The sequence below is a fragment of the Aquarana catesbeiana genome, linkage group LG04 (assembly GCF_042186555.1).
Source record: "Aquarana catesbeiana isolate 2022-GZ linkage group LG04, ASM4218655v1, whole genome shotgun sequence".
In the NCBI taxonomy this organism is placed as follows: domain Eukaryota; kingdom Metazoa; phylum Chordata; class Amphibia; order Anura; family Ranidae; genus Aquarana; species Aquarana catesbeiana.
In genome coordinates, this window is record NC_133327.1 from 69298195 (window position 1) to 69323197 (window position 25003).

The 25003-nt window shown below is 44.3% G+C and overlaps 1 protein-coding gene across 5 annotated transcripts in view; it reads left to right on the plus strand.

The window, feature by feature from the left end:
- Positions 1–25003, plus strand: part of ATAD2B (ATPase family AAA domain containing 2B) — a 247273-nt gene that overhangs the window by 29861 nt on the left and 192409 nt on the right. For all 5 annotated transcript variants that reach the window (XM_073625324.1, XM_073625326.1, XM_073625327.1 and 2 more), the window contains exons 2-4: positions 15003–15154; positions 21830–21879; positions 22493–22646. In XM_073625324.1, coding sequence (XP_073481425.1) covers positions 15003–15154; positions 21830–21879; positions 22493–22646 — 356 coding nt within the window. The remainder of the gene's footprint in view (positions 1–15002; positions 15155–21829; positions 21880–22492; positions 22647–25003) is intronic.

The following is a 25003-nucleotide window of genomic DNA, read 5'->3' on the forward strand; positions in this document are numbered from 1 at the left end:
CCCCCGTACATTAAAAGAGATAAGATTTACCTTAGCCATGGGGGCCAGCAGGGGGAATCCACGTCCACTGTAACCTGAGGAATCGGACATGAGGCAGGGAAGAAGAATTTGAGAGGGGAATGGGCAGGGTGGGGGGAGGGGAAGAAAGGTAAAGAAGTTATAAGAGAGAAAAGAAAAAAAAGACGAACAATATCCATTACCAAATGAAATTTAGACCATTTGGGGGGGGGGGGGGGGGGGGTCAATAAATGCACGCATTGAACTGCGGGGTGCATGGTGGGGCACACGAGCGGCCCAACAACCCCACACCCGTCGCCCAAATATGAGCTGGAGCACGAGGATGCAAGCCCGCACGGCACCCCGAAGACAGGGGAGTGAAGGTCTCCGTGCATATGCACACGGTCACCGAGATTGGTGTGGGCGTCGTCTGGTTACCCCAGCGCCAACACCAAAGCTTCACCTAATAGGAGTTGCAAATAGCAAAGCACTTAAAGTGCGTCATAACATCTTAACCCGGTCATGAAAGGCCCAGCGACTATTTACCCTGAGTGTAAAACATAAAACACTTGTTAATGAGTAAAAACCTATAAAAAAGGGAACATATATAAAAGGAAACAAAATTAGTGCCTAACATTAGATTGTCATGGCTAAGCCATGCAAACCTGCAACTTAAGGCCTAAACGTTAACCATCCAAGTCTGTAATAATACCAAGCTGTATAGGTCCCAGTAAAAGGTGGGTCAGATGTGGAGTGGGAAAAGAGCTTGAGCCATCCAATTTGATGGCTCAACCCAATTCGGGTGAACCTCCAGAAGCTGGAGAGCGATTTTTTACGATCAACCTTTTGCCATCTTCTTTCGGCATTAGTAGGCAGGGGTGGAATGTGATCCTGCCAGCCAGGTAGTTCTGGTATAGATATGTTAACATCCATGCAGAATCCATGCAGAATTTTTCCAATTCCTCGGGAAACCGGACAATGGCTGTCTTACCATCTTTGTTGGTGATCAATGCAGCCGGGAACCCCCATCTGTATTTGAGGCAGCTCGCAGTTTCTCTGTGAAGGGGCGCAGAGCCCTACGGCGCTCCAGAGTCTCCCTAGCAAGGTCTGAGAAAAAAAGATAGCATGGCGCCATCAAAATCCAGCGAAGCAGCGTCTCTGGCTTTTTTCATAATGAGTTCTTTTTCCTCATAGTGGATCCTGCAAATGACATCGCGAGGGACATCTGAGGAGAGATTCCGGGGGGGAGCGAAGGGCCCTGTGCACTCGATCTATTTTCAATGGATAGTCTGCGGCCTGGCCCAGTAAGCCGTTGAAAATGCTCCAGATTGAGGGGAGAAGATCCTCATCCCCAGTCGCCTCCGGTAAACCTCTGATCCGGATGTTATTCCGCCTATTGTGGTTTTCCTGGTCCTCAATTTTATACAGCGCCATTCTATAAGCTATAGTAAGTTCGCGGGTTGAGGTTTGTAAGTGTCCAATGGCCGCCGCGTGGCGATCAAGGCGCTGCTCCGTCTCCTCTACCCTCTCCAAGACATGCGAGAGGTCGGCGCGCACTGCAGACACCTCCTTCTTAATAGAACCTTCCAGGCCTAGTAACATGGAGGCCAGTTCAGACTTAGTAGGCAGGTCGCTTACCAGTGCCGCTACTCCCGAACGTCTGGAGGAGTTCTCCTCTCCCTCTGAGCCGGCCGAGGATACTGGAGAGCGGTGTCTGTGTTCAGGCCTGCGTCGGGGGGCGGAGTTTGTACCGGAGCTCATGCCGCCAGGAGAGCGGCCTAGGCCATCCATGTCTTCCGGATCATCTGGTTCTGCGGCCAGGAACCTTTTAATCGATCCCACGGCAGCTCCTTTCTTAGGCAGAGGCTTTCCAGATCTCTTCCGCATCGTTTTGAGGTGGATGGGAGCAAATAAAATCAGTGAAAGTGCTGAAAATAGTGTGTCGGCGCAGGAGCACGAGAGAGACACGTTCTCACCGCTGCATAGCCAAACCACGCCCCCCAACACCTGACAGGAGCATTTGACCAGCTTAGAGCAACAGACCTGCAGTTGCTCTAAGCTGCGTCAATCTATTTCATGCAGCTTTTGCATTTCTTTTTGACTCTTCTAGAAAGATCTGATGTGAACAAAGACTTGTCCAGAGAGGTTCTTACCTCTGTTCACAGGAAGGCTGTGTTCACACCAGCTTGGCGGCAAGTCAGTTTGGCATTTGCCCAAGGCCCCTTTCACACCTGGGTGTTTTGTGATGGCATGCGTTTTTGAAAAGCAGGAAAACGTGTGTTACAATTGTGGTGCCATTCATTTCTAATGGCACCCCAGTTTTAGCAAGCAGCTGTGTGTTTTCAGCACAAAAGGCTCATTTGTCGCCCCCTTAAAATGAATCGGCTGCCCTATGTGTGTAAAAAATGTTCACAAAATGCAACGTGAGAGCTTAGGCTAATTTCCAGATCTGAGTGAAACCTGAAAATGCTAGTTGATTTGCTGTAATGGTGACCCACTTTTTTTAATTTTTATTTTTTTTAAAGTTCTTAGCCACTTAAAGTGGTATTAAACTGCTAGCGATTTTTGTAAACCTGCAGGGCAAAGTTATAATGTGCTAGTATGTAGGGCTGCAACTAACGATTATTTTCATAATCGATTAGTTGGCCGATTATTGTATCAATCAATTGGATAAAATCATTAAAAAAAAAAAACAACGTAATATGCAATTTTTTCGTTTATTTTAAGTAATAATGATGATTATGGGGCTCTATTCCTCCCGGGAACACCAATGATGGGGCAGCACTATTCCTCCCGGGAGCACCAATGATGGGGCACTATTCCTCCCGGGAGCACCAATGATGGGGCACTATTCCTCCCGGGAACACCAATGATGGGGCACTATTCCTCCCGGGAACACCAATGATGGGGCACTATTCCTCCCGGGAGCACCAATAATATGGTACTATTCCTCCCGGGAACACCAGGGGCACTATTCCTCCCGGGAACACCAGGGGCACTATTCCTCCCGGGAACACCAGGGGCACTATTCCTCCCGGGAACACCAGGGGCACTATTCCTCCCGGGAACACCATGGGCACTATTCCTCCCGGGAACACCATGGGCACTATTCCTCCCGGGAACACCATGGGCACTATTCCTCCCGGGAACACCATGGGCACTATTCCTCCCGGGAACACCAGGGGCACTATTCCTCCCGGGAACACCAGGGGCACTATTCCTCCCGGGAACACCAGGGGCACTATTCCTCCCGGGAACACCAGGGGCACTATTCCTCCCGGGAACACCAGGGGCACTATTCCTCCCGGGAACACCAGGGGCACTATTCCTCCCGGGAACACCAGGGGCACTATTCCTCCCGGGAACACCAGGGGCACTATTCCTCCCGGGAACACCAGGGGCACTATTCCTCCCGGGAACACCAGGGGCACTATTCCTCCCGGGAACACCAGGGGCACTATTCCTCCCGGGAACACCAGGGGCACTATTCCTCCCGGGAACACCAGGGGCACTATTCCTCCCGGGAACACCAGGGGCACTATTCCTCCCGGGAACACCAGGGGCACTATTCCTCCCGGGAACACCAGGGGCACTATTCCTCCCGGGAACACCAGGGGCACTATTCCTCCCGGGAACACCAGGGGCACTATTCCTCCCGGGAACACCAGGGGCACTATTCCTCCCGGGAACACCAGGGGCACTATTCCTCCCGGGAACACCAGGGGCACTATTCCTCCCGGGAACACCAGGGGCACTATTCCTCCCGGGAACACCAGGGGCACTATTCCTCCCGGGAACACCAGGGGCACTATTAACCCCCCCCCCGGAAAACCAATGATGGGGCACCCCCCCAGAAATACTTAGGATCATGGGGCACTTGTCATCACAGAAATAAATGCACTGTACTGACTGAGTATTCTGTATAGCCATTAGCCGCTACTTTATCACTTCACACCGGTACAGCTCGGCTCTCACGGCTGCTTCTCGCCTCTGTCTATTCCCTCGAGGCAGCAGCAGGCGGGGCTGAGAATATTGGGGGGGGGGGGAGCTGACGTCAGCGAGAAGAAGAGGCGCAGGCATGCCTGGTCACATGAGCGCCACCTTGTACGCAGGAGGATTCTAACGGACTGGCAGGGGGGAGGAAGGTGCGGACCAACTAATCGATAATGAAAATCGTTGCGAACGATTTTCATTATCGATAATATCGATTAATCGCTTTAGCCCTATTAGTATTCATGGCATACTAGCACATCATGTGAAACTTACCTTAAACCAAAGCCCTCAAGCGACACGTTGACACAGCTTCTATCTTCACCTAGTCTACCTTCTGGGTTTGTGGACACCACCCGTGTGAGTGGCTTGAGCCGTGATGACATCACTCCCACACATACGCAAGGGAGCCACCATTTACGGCACAGGACTCAGAAGGAACGGCCCGGGTGGCTGTTCCTTCAGAGCGCATGCACTGGTGATGTCACGGGCTGCATGTACAGTAAATATTTCCTATTTGGTGCAGGTTTAGGAGATATATAGTACCTATAGGTAAGCCCTATTATAGGCTTACCTATAAGGAAAATTCATATATGGGAGTTTACACCCACTGTAACAAATGTTCAGATTGGGGAAAGTCCAAATTAGAAATCCTTACTTACATTCTGGTTTAGTGACTCAATGTATGACAGCCAGCAATAAGCATTTTCTAAAGTAGATTTGTGTAGTGACAGATTTCATTGTATGTAGAGGTTCTGGACAGCTGGGTTTAGAAGAATAGAAAAGTATTGCATTGTGCTGGCTTTCCTCCGCTGTTCAGTGTCTTTGTTGGGCAGGCAGCCCTGTTATACGTCCAACACGCTTGAGTAAGTTTAAAGTAAAACAAAAACATGATGTGGTTGTAAAACTGCTGAGAGTTTTGGAACATGAAGATGTTTCGTCATTTTCCTTGCGTGCGGAAATGTTGAAGAGTACAGCTCTTGTTGTTACTCTCGTTTATTGCACAACTAACGAAGACGCTGAAGACAAAGACAGAATCTGTGTGCGTGCAACCAGCTTCAGGAATAAGAACAAGAGAAGCTATTGCTTAATGGCGTCCAAACGTTAATTTTATTTTATCTAACTTGTGCTATGAATTTCACTTCTGAAGCATATAAAGTATGGACAATGGCTTCTTTTTGTTTTTTTGTTTTTTTTGTACATACAGTGCCTTGAAAAAGTACTCGTACCGCTTCAAATTTTTCACATTTTGTCATGTTGCGACCAAAAATTTAAATGTATTTTATTGGGATTTTATGTGCTAGACCAACACAAAGTGGCACATAATTTATGAAGTGGAAGGAAAATGATAAATGGTTTTCAAAATTTTTACAAATCTCTGATAAGTGTGGCGTACATTTGTATTCAGCCCCCTTTATTCTGGTACTTTTAACTAAAATCTAGTGGAACCAATTGCCTTCAGAAGTCACCTAATTAATAAATAGAGTCCACCTGTGTGTAATTTAATCTCAGTATAAATACAGCTGTTCTATGAAACCTTTGGAGGTTTGTTAGAGGACCTTAGTGAACAAACAGCATCATGAAGGCCAAGAAATAAGGATAAGCTCTGGCGTGTTCACACAGCCCACGTGCTGAGCCCGCCAGAAAGTCGGCGCTGCGCTAATCACAGGCAGTGAGACATTTCCCGATCTCTGCAGCCGCGCATCGGGACAATGTCCCACTGCTTGTGATTAGCGCAGTGCCGACTTCCTGGCGGGCTCTGCGCGTGGGCTGTGCGAACGCGCCGGAGCTCATCCTTACCAAGGAACACACCAGACAGGTCAGGAATAAAGTTGTGGAGAAGTTTAACCACTTCAGATCCGGGCCATTGCCAAATGACGGCAACAGCGCGGATCTACATTGCTGGGACGACGTCTATTGACGTCGTCCTGTGCACGAGCGGCCTGCGCGTCCCCTGCAGGGCGCGCTCGGTGAGACTCGCCTGATCACAGATCAGGGTAAGGGGTCGGTCCCGACCCCTTACCACATGATCAACTGTCAGCCAATGACAGCTGATTATGTGACATCAACAGAGCCGGTAATCGGCTATTTTTCCTCCTCGCGCTGACAGCGTGAGGGGAAAAAAAAAAAAAAAAACCCGATCACCGGCGGCCGTGATCGGGACATCAGTCCCGATCATGGCGATCATCTGCCCCTGCCAGTGACACAGCAAAAGGCAGCAGTGCTGCCTACCAGTGCCCACCAGCGTCACCCATCAGTGCCCACAGTGCCACCCATCAGCGCCCACATCAGTGCAACAGTGCTGCACATCAGTGTCACCTATCAGTGCCCATCAGTGCCGCCCATCTGTGCCACCCATCCGTGGCCATCAGTGCCGCCTTATCTGTGCCCATCACTGCTGCTTAACTGTGCCCATCAGTGCTCCCTTAACTGTGCCCATCAGTGCTCCCTTAACTGTGTCCATCAGTGCTCCCTTAACTGTGTCCATCAGTGCTCCCTTAACTGTGTCCATCAGTGCTCCCTTAACTGTGTCCATCAGTGCTCCCTTAACTGTGTCCATCAGTGCTCCCTTAACTGTGCCCATCAGTGCTGCCTTAACTGTGCCCATCAGTGCTGCCTTAACTGTGCCCATCAGTGCTGCCTTAACTGTGCCCATCAGTGCTGCCTTAACTGTGCCCATCAGTGCTCCCTTAACTGTGCCCATCAGTGCTCCCTTAACTGTGCCCATCAGTGCTGCCTTAACTGTGCCCATCAGTGCTGCCTTAACTGTGCCCATCAGTGCTGCCTTAACTGTGCCCATCAGTGCTGCCTTAACCTCCCTGGCGGTATGATTATTTCAGATTTTAGGTGCTGAAAGCGGTACAATTATTTTGCACAGAAATTTGGCGTTTTATATTGTAGGCCTGTAATTCTTAGGAATAGTTCACTTAAATCTGTCCAAACAAGAGTCTAGTAGACATCCCGGGTATGATAAAGTTTGAAAAACGAAATAAAAAATTATAATATAATAAATAACTATAAATAATTAAAACACATAATAATATAATAATAATAAAAATTATATAATAATGTAATCAAATCAAAAACACTGAAATTTGCTTGGTTCCAGAATTTTAGCTTTTATTACTTTTAGTGTTTGATGACGGATCTCCCCACAAATCACTATCGCTCAATTCTGCAAGTGATTATAATTTATTATCGCTTTTTTCTAGCTGGTCTAAAACCACTTTTGATGTAAAGAGACAGTTTTGGTTGCTATGGACAATCTCCAGTTTCCAGGCAGAAAGAACAGTTTTATATATATAAAACTGCATGCAGGACACTGAGCAGACCACTAGGGACAAAGGGGATGTGTAGTTATTTGATACAGTACTGTAATCTGTAAGATTACAGTATGCTGTATCTATACTGTGTGTTTCACTTTTGAATTTACCGCCGAACTCCGTCCCCGTGCGTCGCAACGCTCGCAGGGAACGGAGCTCGGCACTGTGAATCGAGCGAGACACAGCGGCTCGCCGATCACAGCGAGGAGACATCGCAGGATCCAGGGGACAAGGTAAGTAACCTCTATATGGATCCTGCGATGCAAGCCCGAGTCTGGCTCGGGGATACCGCTTTTGGTATGTAAAATCCACCCCGAGCCAGACTCGGGAATACCGCCAGGGGGGTTAACTGTGCCCATCAGTGCTGCCTTAACTGTGCCCATCAGTGCTGCCTTAACTGTGCCCATCAGTGCTGCCTTAACTGTGCCCATCAGTGCTGCCTTAACTGTGCCCATCAGTGCTGCCTTAACTGTGCCCATCAGTGCTGCCTTAACTGTGCCTATCCATGCCCATCAGTGCAGCCTATCCGTGCCCACCAGTGCAGCCTATCTGTGCCCACCAGTGCCGCCTCATCAGCGCATATCAATGAAGGAGAAAAATTACCTGTTTGCAAAATTTTATAACAAACTATTAAACATGATTTTTTTTTTCTTTAAAAAATTTCCATCTTTTTTTGTTTGTTTAGCAAAAAATAAAAACCCCAGCTGTGATTAAATACCACCAAAAGAAAGCTCTATTTGTGGGAAAAAAATGATAAAAATGTAATTTGGGTACAGTGTTGTATGACCGCGCAATTGTCATTCAAAGTGCGTCAGCGCTGAAAGCTGAAAATTGGTCTGGGCTTTAAGTGCCCAGTAAGCAAGTGGTTAAAGCGGGGGTCCACCTAAACCGCCAAAAAAAAAAAAAAAAAAATATTAAAAGCCAGCAGCTACAAATACTGCAGCTGCTGACTTTTAATACATGGCCACTTACCTGTCCCAGGGTCCAGCGATGTCGGCAGGCGACGCCGAGAACCCGCTCGGTTCTCGGCAGCTGCCGCCGCCATCCTAGGTGAGGGAATCAGGAAGTGAAGCGTTGCGGCTTAACTTCCCGGTTCCCTACTGCGCATACGTGAGTCACGCTGCGCATCGTAACTGGTCCCCGCTATCTCCTGGGAGCTGTGTGTTTCCCAGGAGACAGCGCGGACTGACAGGAAGAGGCATAGACTCCCATGGGAGTCTATGCCGGAAGTGGGTGCAAATACCAGTCTTAGACAGGTATGTGCACCCACCTCCCCCCTGAAAGGTGCCAAATGTGACACCGGAGGGGGGGAGGGTTCCGAAAAGCGGAAGTTCCATTTTTGTGTGGAACTCCGCTTTAAAGCAGGGTTAGTTATAAAAAAATAAATAAATAAATATCCCAAGCTTTAAACATCTTACAGAGCACTGTTCAATCCATCATCCAAACATGGAAAGAGTATGGCACAACTGCAAACCTACCAAGACATGGCCATCCACCTAAACTGACAGGCGAGCAAGGAGAGCATTATTTAGAGAAGCAGCCAAGAGGTCCATGGTAACTCTGGATGAGCTGCAAAGTTCCACAGCTCAGGTGGGAGAATCTGTCCACAGGACAACTATTAGTCGTGCACTCCACAAATCCGGCCTTTATGGAAGAGTGGCAAGAAGAAAGCCATAAGAAGTCCTGTTTGCAGTTTGGGAGAAGCCATTTAGGGGACACAGCAAACATGTGGAAGAAGGTGATCTGGTCAGATGAGACCAAAATTAAATTTTTTGGCCTAAAAGCAAAATGCTATGTGTGGTGGAAAACTAACACTTCACATTACCCTGAACACACCATCCCCACCGTGAAACGTGATGGTGGCAGCATCATGTTGTGGGAGCTGGTCAGAAGTTGATGGGAAGATGGATGGAGCCAAATACAGGACAATCTTAGAAGAAAAAAAAGGGCTGCAAAAGACTTGAGACTGGGGCGGAGGTTCGCCATCTAGCAGGACAAGGTCCCCAAACATACAGACAGAGCTACAATGGAAGGGTTTAGATCAAAGCATATTCATGTGTTAGAATGACCCAGTCAAAGTCCAGACCTAAATCCAATGGAGAATATGTGGTAAAACTTGAAAATTGCTGTTCAGACGCTCACCATCCAATCTGACAAAGTTTGAGCTTTTTAGCAAAGAAGAATGGGCAAAATTGTCACTGTAGATGTGCAAAGCTGGTAGACATATCCCCAAAAAGACTTGCAGCTTCAATTCCAGTGAAAGGTGGTTCTACAAAGTATTGACTAAGGGGGCTGAATACAAATGCACACCACACTTTTCACATATTTATTTGTAAAACATTTGGAAAACCATTTATCGTTTTCCTTCCACTTCACAATTATGTGCGACTTTGTGTTGGTCTATAACATAAAATCCCAATAAAATACATTTACATTTTTGGTTGTAACATGATAATGTGGAAAATGTCAAGGGGTATAAATACTTTTTCAAGGCACTGTAAGTAGTAGTAGCCTACTTGAGGACCACAATTGGGCAATTTCAGCAAGCTGTAGTTTAAAGGGGTTGTAAACCCTCAAGGTCTTTCACCTTAATGCATTCAGTTTCACCTTAATGCAAAACCACCTGTAGTGCAGTACTTGTACTTACGTGAACCTGATCTTTCCAGCAGCTCCAGCTGCTTTCTCAGGTCCTCATTGGATAGATTGATAGCAGGAGGCATTGGCTCCCGTTGCTGCCAATCAGATCCAATGATGCGGGGGCCGGGTCGAGTCCTGCTGTCTGTGTCAATGGATGCAGCATCAGGCCTCAGGAGCGCGCCCGCACAAATGCCCCCATGGAAACCTCCGCAGAGGATGTAAGTATAACATGGCCTTTACACAACCCCTTTAAGCTTTTGTTTTGCATGTTATCAGCTTAAATTGCCTATTTTAAAATAGTCCTGAAGCCAGGTTGTCAAAACTAAAACTAGCCATCCAAAAGTATATTTTCAGACAAACGTTCATGGCAAAATTCATACGAAAATACTCCTCGTTACATTTAAAGACTTGACTGTCATTTGAAAAAAAATTCTGAAAATGTTTGATTTTTAATATTCAATCTTCGAGTGAATGGACTTTCCAAATGAAACCACGTATACCGTTCTTTTATTTTTTATTATTTTTTAAATTTATTTCAGGTACTTGTATAGCGCCGTCAATTTACGCAGCGCTTTACATATACATTGTACATTCACATCAGTCCCTACCCTCAAGGAGCTTACAATCTATTTGAGAAACCCTTTTCCACCCTGTTACTTTGAATTTTCTAATCACTGTGGTTGAAAAGAAATGTCGATCTAACCCTACTAACCATTAGAAAATCCAGCAAACGTTCTGAAAATAACAGTTTTTGAAGTAAATTCTTCTATTGTATGGCCAGCTTAAAGGGTAACTCCACTTGTGAGGAAAAAAAAGACTGGCAAATAAAAAAAAAAAAAATTATAGCAGATGCAATTGCGACTCAAGTTGTATTGTAAAAGAATAATATTGGTATAATAATAAGTTGGAAGGTAGTAGAGGTGGTTGGGCCCCGGAGGAGAGACAGACCATTTTGAAGGGGTGTACAAGCTCTCCTAGAGGTTGAATTGTGGTCTTGGGTACAATTTGAGTACTGTATTCAAAACTTCTTGTATATGTGGATTTTGTATTTTTTTTTTTTTTAATAGAAAAGGCTGTGTATTCTATCCTTGGTATTGCTTTCAAATGTACACGTTCCTCATTTATTACTGCAGACCATAGGATGCATTAACAGCCATTTCTCAGTAGGACCCAATGAAGAAGCCATCTACTTGTAGGCCTTGAAGTGGATGGCTTCACCATTTAGACCTATGAAAATAAAGTCAGGTATATATGGAGATTGCCAGAGCCTACTGCCTCCATGGACTTGAACCTGGGTAGTCTGCAGCTGCTAAAGAGCCAAACCTTCAAGGGTTTTGTAGTTCTCCATAAAATGTGTATATATCTGAATGTCCTATTTTTTTCCCATAAATTATAGCTTTATAATACTGGGTGTTACTATGTCACTCATTTTCCTGATTTCCTCTTGAAACTTTATAATCTGCCTGATATTTTCTTAATTTTATGTGTTCGCCTTAGTGATAATCTTTGGGAACTGAATTTTACATTGCTTGTATTATAAAGATTGATAAACTAATGCTGATAGTGCAGTAATAATACTAGAATACCTAAAACCACTATTTATAGTGCAGGCTAAACACATTATTTACCTTTGTGGAGTAGTTACTAAATGAAAATAGTTCATCCCCCCCCCCCCCCCCCCACAGTGCCCACAGCTTATAAATACTCTGTTTACATTAAAATATTGCCACTATATACCTTTTTGGATGATCTGTATACCACGGTCAGTGATAAACTGCACAGTTTCTCCAGTGCTGAGAGTTCAGGAAGGAGGAGATTTCCACTGCAGCCTGTATACACGCCCACATGTGTGATGTCAATATCATGTGACCTGGCTAGCTCTGATCAGCAAGTAAATGTTCTCTCCAGCATAAGACACAACTGAGCATGTGCAGGTTGGCTACTCTGCCGGTGTTAGCTGGCCTTCCCCAGATAGACAGTGCAGGAGGGGGAGGATCTGTCCATACAGGATAAAACGGCCTTTTTACACAATGCAGAGGATTAACCCCTTAAGTTCCACAGTGAGTATAACAAACATGCTATGCTGCATATACTGACAGATTTTACGGCTGTCTGTTTAGTAACACTTTAAGCCTCTAGTGATACGAGCTATGTAAGGCACAATACCAGTAAGATAACAGCTAACCAAGGGGAAAAAACATTTCTGAATTGACCCTTCTGTTCTAGAATAGTATAAGGCCCCTTTCACGCTGGAGCGGCGTCGGTGGTAAAGCAGTGGTTTTTAGCGGCGCTTTACCATCGTATTTGCGGAGGTATTCGGCTGCTTGCGGGGAGCTTTTAACCCCCTCTAGCGGGCGAAAAAGGGTTAAGACCACCCGCAAAGTGCTGCTGCAGCAGCGGTATAGCCGCGCTGCCCATTGATTGCAATGGGCAGGAGTGGTGGAGGAGCGGTATACACACCGCTCCTTCACCACCCTAAAGATGCTGCTAGCTGGACTTTTTTTACCGTCCTGCCAGCACACCGCTCCAGTGTGAAAGCCCTCAGGGCTTTCACATTGGAGCGACAGGAGAGGCTCTTTCTGGGTGCTGTGCAGGTGCTATTTTTAGCGTTCTAGCGCCTGCAAAGCGCCCCAGTGTGAAAGGGATCTTATAGGAAGAGAGCAAGGAGCGTGCTCATCTAAAGGTAGCCCAGGGATGATTCCTTTTGTGGTACTCCTCCTCTGATGTTAGTAGTCATTGGCTGGATCATAGTTCAAGAGACCATGTCTCCGACGTAAAAAATAGCAGGTATATTTATATTAAAACAAAAATGGGGCAGACTTAATTGACGACTTGGTCTTTTTTTTCCACCGTCACTCTTCTATGTTGCTTGGTATTTCCATAAAAGTAATTTAAAATAGGGAGCTCTATGGTATGACACCTGAGTACATGGAAGGGAAGATGATACTTTGATTTGTGCCAAGAGGAGGATCAGAGAAGGATGTTTCCTATCTGATACTTGTGACTTATGTATTTGATGTGATAAACAATTTTTGACCCATGTATGTGGTCAAAGAAGGAGATTTGGTGTTTGGTGGAAGCGTGTAGGGCACAAAAGAAAGCTTGAAGATTTATGTGTCACAAATACATCGTAGTTGTTAAAGTGGAACTACATTGCATCTGAGCACCACAAACCAAAAATGCTATAGAATTCTTTTTTAATATTCAAAGCAAACTCCCTCTATCCGTCCATGGCTCCATGCTTTATTTTGCTGAGAAATCATTGTCATTTCTGGCTGTGGCCATCTTGAGTAAGGGCGGATGATTCGTGTAGAATTTACTTCCTGTAATCCATTTGCCCTTACCTCAGGCACGAGAGCTGAGAGCCCTCCATCCCCTCCAGAAGACTTCTGTACGACATCATTTGCCTAGGCATGGAAACCATAACTGAAGAAATACAAAAAAAAGTTTAAAACAAGTAAATATGATTCGGGTTGTCCCGATACCACTTTTGTAGGACCGAGTACAAGTACCGATACTTTTTTCAAGTACTCGCCGATACCGATTACCGATACTTTTTTTTTAATGTCACGTGACAGTGTTTTTTTTTTTTTTTTCGTTTTTGTTTTTTTTTTTAACAGTGTTTTCTTTTTTTTGGGGGGGGGGGGGGAGGGGGTGAACGGTGTGTGTGTGTGTGTGTGTGTGTTTTTTTTTTTTTTTTTTTTTTTTTTTAACAATAATATTTTTTTTATTCTTTATATGTTTTTTTTTTTTTTTTATCAGCCCTGTTGGGGGGCTTTGGTGAGATTAACAGACCTCTGATATCTCCCCCTTGAGACAGAGAAAGAGACAGAGGATAGGGATTCCCCAGTCCCTTTCTCTGCAGCCTCAGCTGCACTGAGAATGAATGGAGAGAAGACGTCAAGACAGCGGCTCCTCTCCATTCATAAACTGACACATCGTAATCACAGGAGATTACAATGCATCAGTTATGTGAATGGACAGAGTCAGCTGACTGTCCATTCACACAGCGGAGAGAGACAGCAGAACGGAGGGGACAGAGAAGGAGAGAGGAACGGAGGGGACAGCGGAGAGACACAGGGAAGGAAAGAGGAACAGAGGGGGACAGCGGTGAGACACAGCAGAACGGAGGGGACAGCGGAGGGGGACAGAAAAGGAGAGAGGAACAGAGGGGGACAGCGGAGAGACACAGGGAAGGAGAGAGGAACAGAGGGGGACAGCGGAGGGGGACAGAGGAACGGAGGGGGCATGGGGGAGGATGCAGTGACGGTGAGCGATCACCGCTGTATGTCACTAAAGCTGCTGAAAGCCGCTGGGGGAGAATCTTGTAACTCCCCCACGCGCCGATCACAGCTGTCTTCCAGGTATCGGGTGAAGCATCGGGAGCATTTGCCCGAGTAGGGCAAATGCTCGGTATCGGTGCCGATACCGATACTAGTATCGGTATCGGGACAACTCTAAATATGATATACTTTCCTGTCTTTTTTACTAATTCTAGCTGCATAAGGTCTAGAGATAGTCCATATTGATTGAGTGAGTGAAGTTTCAATTTTATTGTTGCACTACAGTAATTTAGTCCTAGTTCTCAAGGTCTACAATACCTGAAAAGAAAAGTTTACACTATGTGAACGAGCTTCTGATAACAAGGAGTGTGTATTCAAAATGAACTTTATTCATTGTGTGTGCGCCGTGTGTCTTATCAGAATTGTGAGATTGTTCCCATTGTTGGAGAGATTTGGTTACACATTGCCGGCTTCCTTCAGTATCTTCCACTGTGTAGCTGGTCTTGCTACATGACTGAAAACTAACTAAAAGAATAGTGTTTTGTTTTTTTTTTTTCCCCGTGGTGGTCAATTAATGCTAAAGCCAATGTTTGTTTGGTCAAACATTACTTTGATATAATTGTCCATTTTATGGCTTTCTGTGGATAGTTTGTGTTTTTTTTTTTATAGTTTCAGTTCCTGTTTCACCCTTTGAAAAGTCCTCTTTGAATAGTAGCCACCCTCTGATGCATCAAGATGAAGACATTTTAATGGAATATATTTGTTTTTACAGAAGGACAGCGGTGATTCTAGCTTGAGTGAAAGCCACTCATCTCCTCCAGCCAAACGTTCTTGCAATCATGCTGAGCCTGTCCGCAAGGAAAGCCCAAAAACCCACGCTAGCAAGCAGCGGGAGGGGTGGAGTATGTCTACCCGAAGATCCAGGTAAATAATCCACCTCCATACACCCAGCCTGTCTGGTTTGTTGTCACTAATGCCCCGTTTAGGACTGATGGAATACTTGTATCCTTTCGTTTTTTTTTTCATTGCTTTTCGATGTCCACCAATGTAGTCTAACCAATCCTGTATCGAAAAAGTTTGGTGGAATTGGACATATGCAGAGAAGGATAGCTAAACCATTACATGGCATGGACAACCTTGGCCTATGAGAAACAAACAGAATGTATCCACCCTTTAGAAGAGGTGCCCAGGATATGCTATCCATGTTTAAAAACTTAGAAAGGTTTTGTCTGTGAAAATGTAAGACTTCTAGGGGGGCTTAAAAAAGAAAAAGTCTATGTAGGTGTATGTAGAGACAATGGTCTGGGTGTTCAGCAAATCATGAAGTACATATAATCCAAAAGATAAGCAGCACTCACGGGGCTTGAATGGTGAATCCACAGTGATGACATTTCTATTACGTTTTGATGAGGCGCAAGCTCTTCTTCCTCAGGAAGAAGGAATTGTAGAATGTTCATCCAATTACTTTTGGAGATTTAAGAAGGATTTTTTCCCCCATGTTTTAAAGGATTTTCTCTGGGTTACCTAAATGTTAGCCACTCCCTGCTGTCGCCTCCCAGCCCTTTAAAAGTTTCTAAATGCCGAGGCGTATGGGTCTTGTGACCACTGTGATTGGCTGTCACAGTGGTCACATGATCGAAAAGCTCCCGTTCACAGGTATGTATCGGGAGCTTTCCTGTCCCCACCAGTAACTGTGCTGGGGATGTGCGCTCTCAGCACAGAAAAGTGTTTACTTAGGGACCCATATATATGGCGTCTCTGCGCTAAAGCCCACATGCCAAAAATCCACATATAATAGATGGTATCAAAAAGATTCAAGACTAGTTTAACACACCAACAGATGGCAGCACAAGGCTGCATGCGCAGTCAGAGAGCACCGCCCCTTCATATGTTAGTGTGCCAAAAGATATCGTCCTGTGTACATTGGGAGCTGTGCAACTGGTGCTATTCTGACCATGTGCATTAGCACAACTGCTATTTCATCATGGACAGCAAGTTAGAACAAAGAGCCAACGTGAAGTTCTGTGTGAAACGGGGCAAGTTTACCACAGAGGCATTTGACATGGTTCGGAAAGTTTACGGCAATGTTGCAATGAGCCGTTCGAGGTGTTTTGAGTGGCACGTGCGATTGTTCTCCGCTGATCATCATGCACAAGCTGCCGAATGTTTTGACATTTTTGGAGGTTGAGCTCATTGAAGGTCTTCCTGATCTCTTGTCTTCCAGTGATGTTCTTCCTCTCTTCAAGCAGCCATGGGACCTCTGTCTCCTGCATAGTATTTGAAGCTTTTACTGAGATTGCAGTACATAAGTTATTTGTAAAAATACTTGATACTAGATTTTATTTTTTTTTCTGCCTGGGGTTTAACATTAGAAACCTAAAATCTTAGCCTGAATAAGTCTGGTCAAGAAAAGCATGCAATTTCTTGATCTGCACATTCTATATGATAGGAGTCTGAGTAAAAAACAATATAAAATGATCTAAACCCAAAAAGAAATATGTAATACGCTGCTTACTTACGATTCCCTAGATGTGGGGTTTGCTTTAGTTCTCTTTATTGCAGGCAAAGTACATTTTCTTCAGGTATAGATAGGTGTTGATCTTGCCAGAAATTGTGTGCGGTTACTTCGTTTACATCAAACTGAAATCTCAGGCAAGGTCATCAGCACTTCCAGCCATCCTCTGTGAACTGCAAAGCACCCCTTATGTAGCAGAGAGCGGGAGGCAATCTGTAGTCAAAATTGGGAGACCAGGCTAGGGTGACAACGCTGCTCCTTCGTAGATGCAGCACATTGAGTATAGCCCGTACACACGATCCGAATATCTTACAACTTTTTTGGCTTATTAGTCGCAAGTAGAAATTGAATAGGTTACTAAAGTCACGAAACTTCTCGTACAACAGAAAAAAAAATCGGAAGTGATGTCGTGTTATAATGTATTTGTATTGTATTTTCGGACGACAACTCTACTGACTAAACGAAAATCGTACGATCTGGTATCGTGCGAGGAAAATTTTCGTGTTTGTCCGTTCAAATAATATCAGATGAATTGTCATGATCGGCTCTCGAAAGCTCTGTACTAACGATCCGATTATCGTACGATCGGTTCGAAAGCGGTATTTTTCGTCCGATTTAAGGATCGTGTGCACGGGCCATAAGTCTGGTCATCCTAGAACAGAGAATTATACTGGCAGGATCACCAAGTGAAAACTAAAGAAGGAAAGCCTGGAAGTAAAACAAATGCAGCCACCACATCTATGGACCAGTAGGCTGCAATATATTACAAATATGTTCTTTTGGTTTGGATGCATTTTAAACCTCCATCAAATCCGGACAGCAGACTGCCTATAAGGTGTGCCCCCTCTATTTTCTGAATTTATTTGAAAGAATTGGAAAAACAAATGTGAGATTCTGCATCCTAGCAGTGACTGCCCAAGATAGGACAGTTGAGGGAATTTATAAAGGGTGTCGTAGATCCCCTTTAGAATTCTGTTAGAGCAGCGCATCAAAAGTGTTGGCGCTTGCACCTGATTCATGTACCTGTCAGACAGGTAAGGGAATCAGTCTCCCCATACTGGACGCTCCTTCCTCCCTCGCCAGCCAGCGCACCGATAGGCACATGGCTAAGGAATTTTGTACTCTGTGGGGCGAGCCTGATGGGGGACCTGGGAGAGTAGTTCCCAGAGGGCGGATCCAAAATAGCTGATGAGTTCACTAGTGGCTTTTGAATCCCCACTGCACTGTCATGTAAAAGTAAAGCTGACCCGATCTGGGAGCTGGTCTCTTAATTTCTCATCAGGACCGCCCACCCATTGACAAGTCATGTCCCGAACGTGGGCAATACTGACTTCACCTGTTATACCTGTTTGCATTTAGTTGAGATTCCCTGGACCAAATGTAAATGGGGATGGGAATAGAGCTCTGTGGAAGGTGTGATGTACAGTATGACCGCTTTCTACAAACACATGCATGGTCCACTCTGCATGTCAGCTCAGAGTTGGTCTTGATAACTGCTAGCTTCCTAATTTGAGAACTGGCAGTAATTCCGCTATATTGTCAGTCGAGATAGTAGGAATTACCTTAATTTGCCTCATCTGTCAGTAATGTTACTGACACTGGTGCAAATGCCTGGCTGAATTAGATGCAGGTGGTTCTCATAGGGAACTACTGCCAAAATGTGTCTATTTTGGATTCCCCTGAATATCTATAGTTTTCAACAGAATCTTCTTTATTTGTATGCTTCGCTTTTGCACATGCTAACCTTATGAACATTAAAGGGCCTGTTTTTAAACCAGTCAAAAAAAAAAAAGTTGTTCTGTGACCAAAGGAAAGGGATTCCTCCTTTTGTAAGAATATAAATGGTGAAATTCAACTGCCATGTTCACCTTTTTGTTCTCTTAGGCCTTATTCACACCTGTGCATTTTTAGTGCATTTTGCAGATTTGCACCACAGAACATGTTCCATATGAGACCATGTTATATGGACTGTAGTGAAAGTCTGCAAAATGCAAAAAGTATTAAAAATGCCTAGGTGTGAACCAGGCCTTCTAAAGTATATGAGTGGATTGTGCCCTCTAGTGGTAAACTTCAAGAATAGGATGTCTTGAAATGAAAGCATGAAAGGATGAACTACTCCACATTGCCCCAAGTATCTTGTGGGGATATGTGATTCATTATTTTTACGTTTTATTTAGGCCACATTTACACAAGCATTTAGCAATGGTAAGAATGGCAGTGGCCGGAATCTGCTTATTCCTTCTGCTTTTTTTTTTTTTTTTTTTTTTACAGCAGATAGGTGCGGATAGCTCAGAGCCTGTACATTTCAGTGACAGGTTGTCGGCTGTCTGCATGGCCAGCAATGTGGCGATTGTGGCTGGGCACACCTGCATTTAGGTCAGGTTATTTTAGCAGTTTTACCAGCTTTAGAAATGGCAATAGGTTGTTTGTAATTTTAATAGCCCTGTCATTTGAAGCTTTTGATGTGAAGTTAATCTGTGGACAGGCTAGTCACTTAACTATTTACAGTTTTTATAAGCAGCAAAAGAACTTTAAAACAAGCTCCTCTGACCCCTGTAGCTGGGGGGGGCTCTGGTTAGTAATTCATCCTTACACTAAAAGCAGTGAAGTAGTCCCTATCTCTAATCCACTCCCCTCTTCTCCCCGATCTACTTCTCAGTGTTTACATTGGAGATTCAAATCAAAAGTTTATATATATATATATGTATATAGATAGATAGATCTCTCGCGGTTTCTGAAAAAAGCACAGAAATACTAAGGCAAAAAATGCCAATGCAAAATATTAAAGTGCAAAGTGATAGGGTCACCACAAAGCTGTAGATATAAAAAGTGCATAACATGTATAAATGGCCAAGGCTGTGCCAAAAAAAAATTATTCAAATAATGTGCCAAAAACAAACTGATTAAAAAACCATACACTGTAAAGTGGTTAAAGTGCAACAATATTGAGGTGAATAAATATAATGTCTCCACAATAGTGCATATATAAATTTTCAAAATATGTGCCAAATCCTTAGAGGGAGAATAGGTGAATGCGTGGATATAACCAAGACAAGACCACTGATTGGCGTCCTGTTTATATGGGCACGTGGGTAAGATATAATAATGTCCATAAATATCTCCACGGATTTCCTCTTCAACCACTACACTCACAGAACTCTCACCTTATGATAATGAAGTAAAACGCATCAATAGGTAGATGAGGATCTTCCCAGCATCTTATTGGCTGCTCATTATGTAAACATACACTGCTAATGGAACCACAGGCGCTTCTCCAACTGAATGAATCCTCCAAAAAGCCATCATAATATGCTCCGGTAGGCACCACAGCAACAATGGGGGGAAGAGAAGTGAAAAGATGCCTCCAATAGTGTAGTGGGTTTTAAAAACTGGGGTAATATTTAAGTACCAAAAGTTGGACTCTTACATAAGGGATAAAACAGGTAAAAAAAGTAAACAACATCAGTGTTCTCAGCGCCTTCTCACGTCACTTCTGGTGTGCAGTCGGCTCCGGCCAATTCCTACGCGTTACGACACGTCACGTGTCTTCATCTGGGGATTTTTTTCTCACCATGGCGGGCAATAGACTGTCATTGCTGATTCTGTTTAAGAGAAAGGTGAAATCAAATTGGTTTCTGTAGGTTCCTGTACTCGCTCACCAGATCATTTGGTGACAACACCTTTTGAGCCCTAAAGCACAGTTCAACCTTCAGTTTATATTGGCTAAATGTTTTCCAGGTATATCAAAACAAAGTGTTCAAAACATAACTCCACTTTAGTTGAGAAAAAAACTATTCTCTGGGTGATCTGTGTACATTGCAAGGATTATAACCACCTTTGTTGCAGATTCCTACCTTTTGGTATCCTAACGAGATCCCCTGTGTGTTTCTCTGTGCCCATGTGGGAAAGTGAACCTAATGGGAGCAATTTCCTAACTATCAATCAGCTGTGCACCTGCAGGGCACTAATGAGGAAAGCAGCTGGGCCTGCATCCCTTTAGAAGTGATTTCCTATAGGGAGTAGCTCACCAAAAATAAAATTTTTGTTGCAGGGGATGCCTGAAATCTGACTTGTATCTTAGGCAGACTTCTGTGAAAATCAGTGAGCCAATCGCACAAGCAGGAAATTGTTTCTGGGGGGCGTTCTGTACTCCTGTGTACAGAACACCTCCAGGTAGCTATGTTGCATTTTACAGATAATTACAGAGCTGCAGATTGAAAAGGAAAGGTAATTTTTAATAACCTTCAATTACGATATGACTTGTGTCGCTATTGTACTGTATACGCTTTATTCTTTTTTCCTTATTTGTTTTTTTTTTTTTTTTTTTTGTATTTTTCCTCCACGTAATTGGAGTTACCCTTTAAAGTAAAGCAAAGATTTGCCGTATAGATTTAAAATGATGGATTGGAACACCTGTCGAGTTAAAAAAAAAAAAAAAAATTATTGCTGTCTATTTGTCCTGATGACCATTATTACGGACGGTGGAAGTAAAAGGAAATACAAAATTTTTGAGTTGTCAGCAGGAGTAAGAGGGGAAAATCCTTCAATGGGGACACTAGTTCTGGTGACAAGCTAGGATTCCTTCTCACTTCCTGTTTTGGCTATGGGACAAAAAGTGAAGGAAAATCTCCCCAATGTGACATGAAAAAGTTTTGCATTTAACTTTTCCTTTAATGGCTTATTTTTCTTTCTAAAGCAGCAATAGTATGCATAGAAAAGCCTGTCCCTGCCAGCTGCTGCAAGAAGGACTTGCTTTCTGTTGGGTAGCAATGGTCTTATTGCAGAGGTCTGACCATACTAAGACAAGTCTAAAGCTCTGCAACTAAAAAAGCTCAGGTTATTCATAGCCAAAATAGTTTGTTTTCAGTGATGTGTCCTTTTTTTTGTGCGCTCTTTGATACAAGGACAGGTGATTATTTCAAAATTTTATAGTTGTCACTTAAACAGGAGGTGACATGAAACTTTATAGTAGGGAAAAACTGTCTTGTCTATAAAAACCCCAAAATGTTTTTCTTTAGAAATCGTTCCCAGTGACCTATGCACTATATGGTTGTTATATCAACTGAATTTATTGTTTTTTTCAGGTTATTGTCTCAGACTGGTGCTACTTTACAGAACAGCCACAGTAGTTTAGGTAAGTATTCTTCTTTTTACTGATTTTTGTTTTTTAAGCCTTGTTAAGTCAACCATGAAATCTACTATAATCCCTCTCATTCTGTTGGAATTCCATGTAAGATATTATAAGAGCTTTTCAGTTTTTGTTTTTTTTCCTTGAAACTCCTTTTCATTGTCCCTGTGCCCCCCCCCCCCCCCCCCAAGGCTTTTCTGAGTGTTGCAGTTACTGATTTTACATGTGGTGCCTCCTGCTGCGCCAGAAAGGCTTGTGGAAAATTTGGTGTTTACCTACCTAAACAGTTTTAAGCAGGGTACCCTTTTAAAGTTTCAGATTGTGTTTTTTTTTTTTTTAATTCTTTGTGGCCTAAGGAAGGCTTACACGCATGGTTGGAAAAAATTGTGGGCGCATCTGTTAACTAAGATGCAAGGTTCCTCTCTCTACTATGGCTTCCTGTGGGGCTGGGCTGGCTGTTACACACTGTGTTATGTAAAGGACAGCAGCCCAGTTGGTACACCTCCAGCTTGATACAGCACAGTGCTGAAAGCACCCATTGGACACACAAGGGGTTCTTGGTTGCTAGAGCAAAAGCTTTATATTATTATTTTGATATATTTTTTTCTTTTTTTATTAGCTCTTAAAAGTCACCCCCGCCGTGTTGAGAAAGATGGAAGTGGGGACCGCCCTTGCATCAACGGGGACCGAGCAGTCAGGAGGAGCTGCAGGTCCAAAAGTAACAGATTTGAAACTTTAAACCAGAGCTTACTGTTTGATCAGCTTGTAAACAGGTAAGTGGGACTGCACTCCAGTGTTTACCGCGTGAATGTGACTGCCCTCTAGCAAAATTAAAAGAGAAGTACAGCCAAAGTTCATTTGGCTGTACTGTGGATCAGAGGAGTGCAATTCATTCTGCACTCCTGGGACCCGTTTTCAGACGCTAAAGCCAACTATCGGCTAAAGTCACAGAGCTGGTCCTGGCTTGACCAAGATCGCGACAGTGGAGTCGGGATCCGCCCACATGCCTGGACCGGCACCAGGCTCAGCCTCTCAACAAACCACTAAGAGCCTTGGCCGGCCGCTCCCGCCCCTCCACAGCCCAGCACTCCAGTGAGCGGGGTGGGACGGAGCAGAGAGCTGCTGACTGTCATTGGCTCTCCTCTGCTCACAAAGCTTTGAGAACCGAATGATCGGTAGTGTTCGATCGCTTGGTGCTTAGTGTTAGAGGCGTGGGGGGACAGATGCAGCATTGATCACCTAGGTAAGTATGAATTAAAAAAAAAAAAACCACATACTTTTAAATTTAAGGAATGCCTTTTCACTTGTTCCTTGTGCTGTGCAGAGGCTTATGTCTGTGTTTTAAAAAATTCTTTTATTGCAGGTTTCTTGTGACCGTTGGCTCATGAGCCAATCGCTTTGTGATCAGGTTGTCATAAAAACAATACTAAGCTGGGCATCTGACTAGAAATATTTACTGTGTATGTTACACAGTTGGGTTGGTTTATTTAAATACCTGATCACGGCCAACTGAAATTAAAATAGGATTTTTGCTAGCATATCATTTTGTATTTAAAGTCATCGTAAAAGCATTTTCTTAAAATACATTTTACTTACCCGCTCTGTGAAATATTGCACAGAGCGGCCCCTTACCAGCTCTTCTGGGGGGCCCTGCCAGCGCTGTCCGCTTCTCCTCTTCTCCGAGTGCCCCCATAGCAAGCCGTGTGGTATGAGGGTACTTGTGCTGGCATGCTCCCAAGCCAGGCTGTGTGAGTTCATAGACACTCACAGCGCCGCCATGCCCCCAGCTCCCTCCTTACAGGATTTGACTGATAGCAGGAGCCAGTAGCTGCTACCTGTGTCTTATGAGAAGAGGGAGAAGTAGCAGCATTGCTGCAGATGAGCAACTCGCTGGTTCAAAAGAGGAGCCAGCTAAGTGTTAAGGGGGGCTTGGGAGGAGCTGATTATTGGAAGGTTTTTTAACCGCTTTAAAGGATATGCAACTTCATGTCCTTTACTAACATTACTTTTGCAAATGGAATAACCTCTACTCCTTTAATTAAATAACCATTAAATAACCATACAGGATATTCTATGCTGTGTAGCAGGAATAGTATTTGGGCAGATTTTACCACAGCACAAAGTATTTGACATATAGGGAACACCATTTTGTTTTTCTAGGTGACCAATAAAAAGTGGAATTGACATGCAGAGACAGTATTACACTGCGGAGCTGCAGTGTTATAATTTTTTTTAACCCTTTTCAGTCTTAACTGATGATAAAACTGGTAATTTTTGCTTTACTTGTCACCAATGTTCTTCCTGTCTCTACAACTATGTAGAAGTAGTTTCTCACTTTGTGGCCTTCAGCTTGTATCCTATTTCAGCATGGTTTGCACATGACACAATCCAGACTGAGAACTGAAAATGTCCGCTCCTGTTTATACCTCATGATGTGTGATTGAAGATTTCTGCTCTTCCATGACAGTTCCCTGTTCTGGTGTCCTGCATACAATCTAGTTCAAGAAGAGTAAAGTCTGTGCTAGCTCTGGGCAAGCTGCATGGTCAGAACTGCCATTGTATGGAGATGCTGTAGAGTTTAGTGACAGGAGCAGGGTATGGGTGATAGTTTTAAGTAAATGTACACTTATCGTTTATTAGAGGACAATTTGTCTTTCTCATTTTGTAATGACAATAAAAGATTCAAAGTGGTTGTTAACCCACTTTCACACGTTCACATATTCTGATTTGTCTCTTAATGCAGTCTCTGTGTTTTATTAAAAAAAAAAAAGCTTCCTTTACTGTATTTCACAGCGGCTCCTGGCGCTCATGTGACCAGCCGGCTCTCTTCTCTGGCCGTCTGACAGATGCAGTGAGTGGGGCCAAGATTCCCTCGCTGACGTCAGCCGAGAGGAGAGATCGCCTGGAGCCGCTGTGAAATATGGTGAAGGAGCCAGTTTTTTAATAAAACAGACGGGGGCACTGCATTAAGAGACAGAGCTGATAGTATACACATGTATTTGTTATTCCAGCAGGAGGGGAGGGGGGAGGGCAGTGGGCACTATCACTAGCTGACAGGCAGACAGGAGAGGGGGTAGAGGGCGGAAGAGAGCTGAGCTGCGGATGACGGAGGCATGTAAACTGACCATGG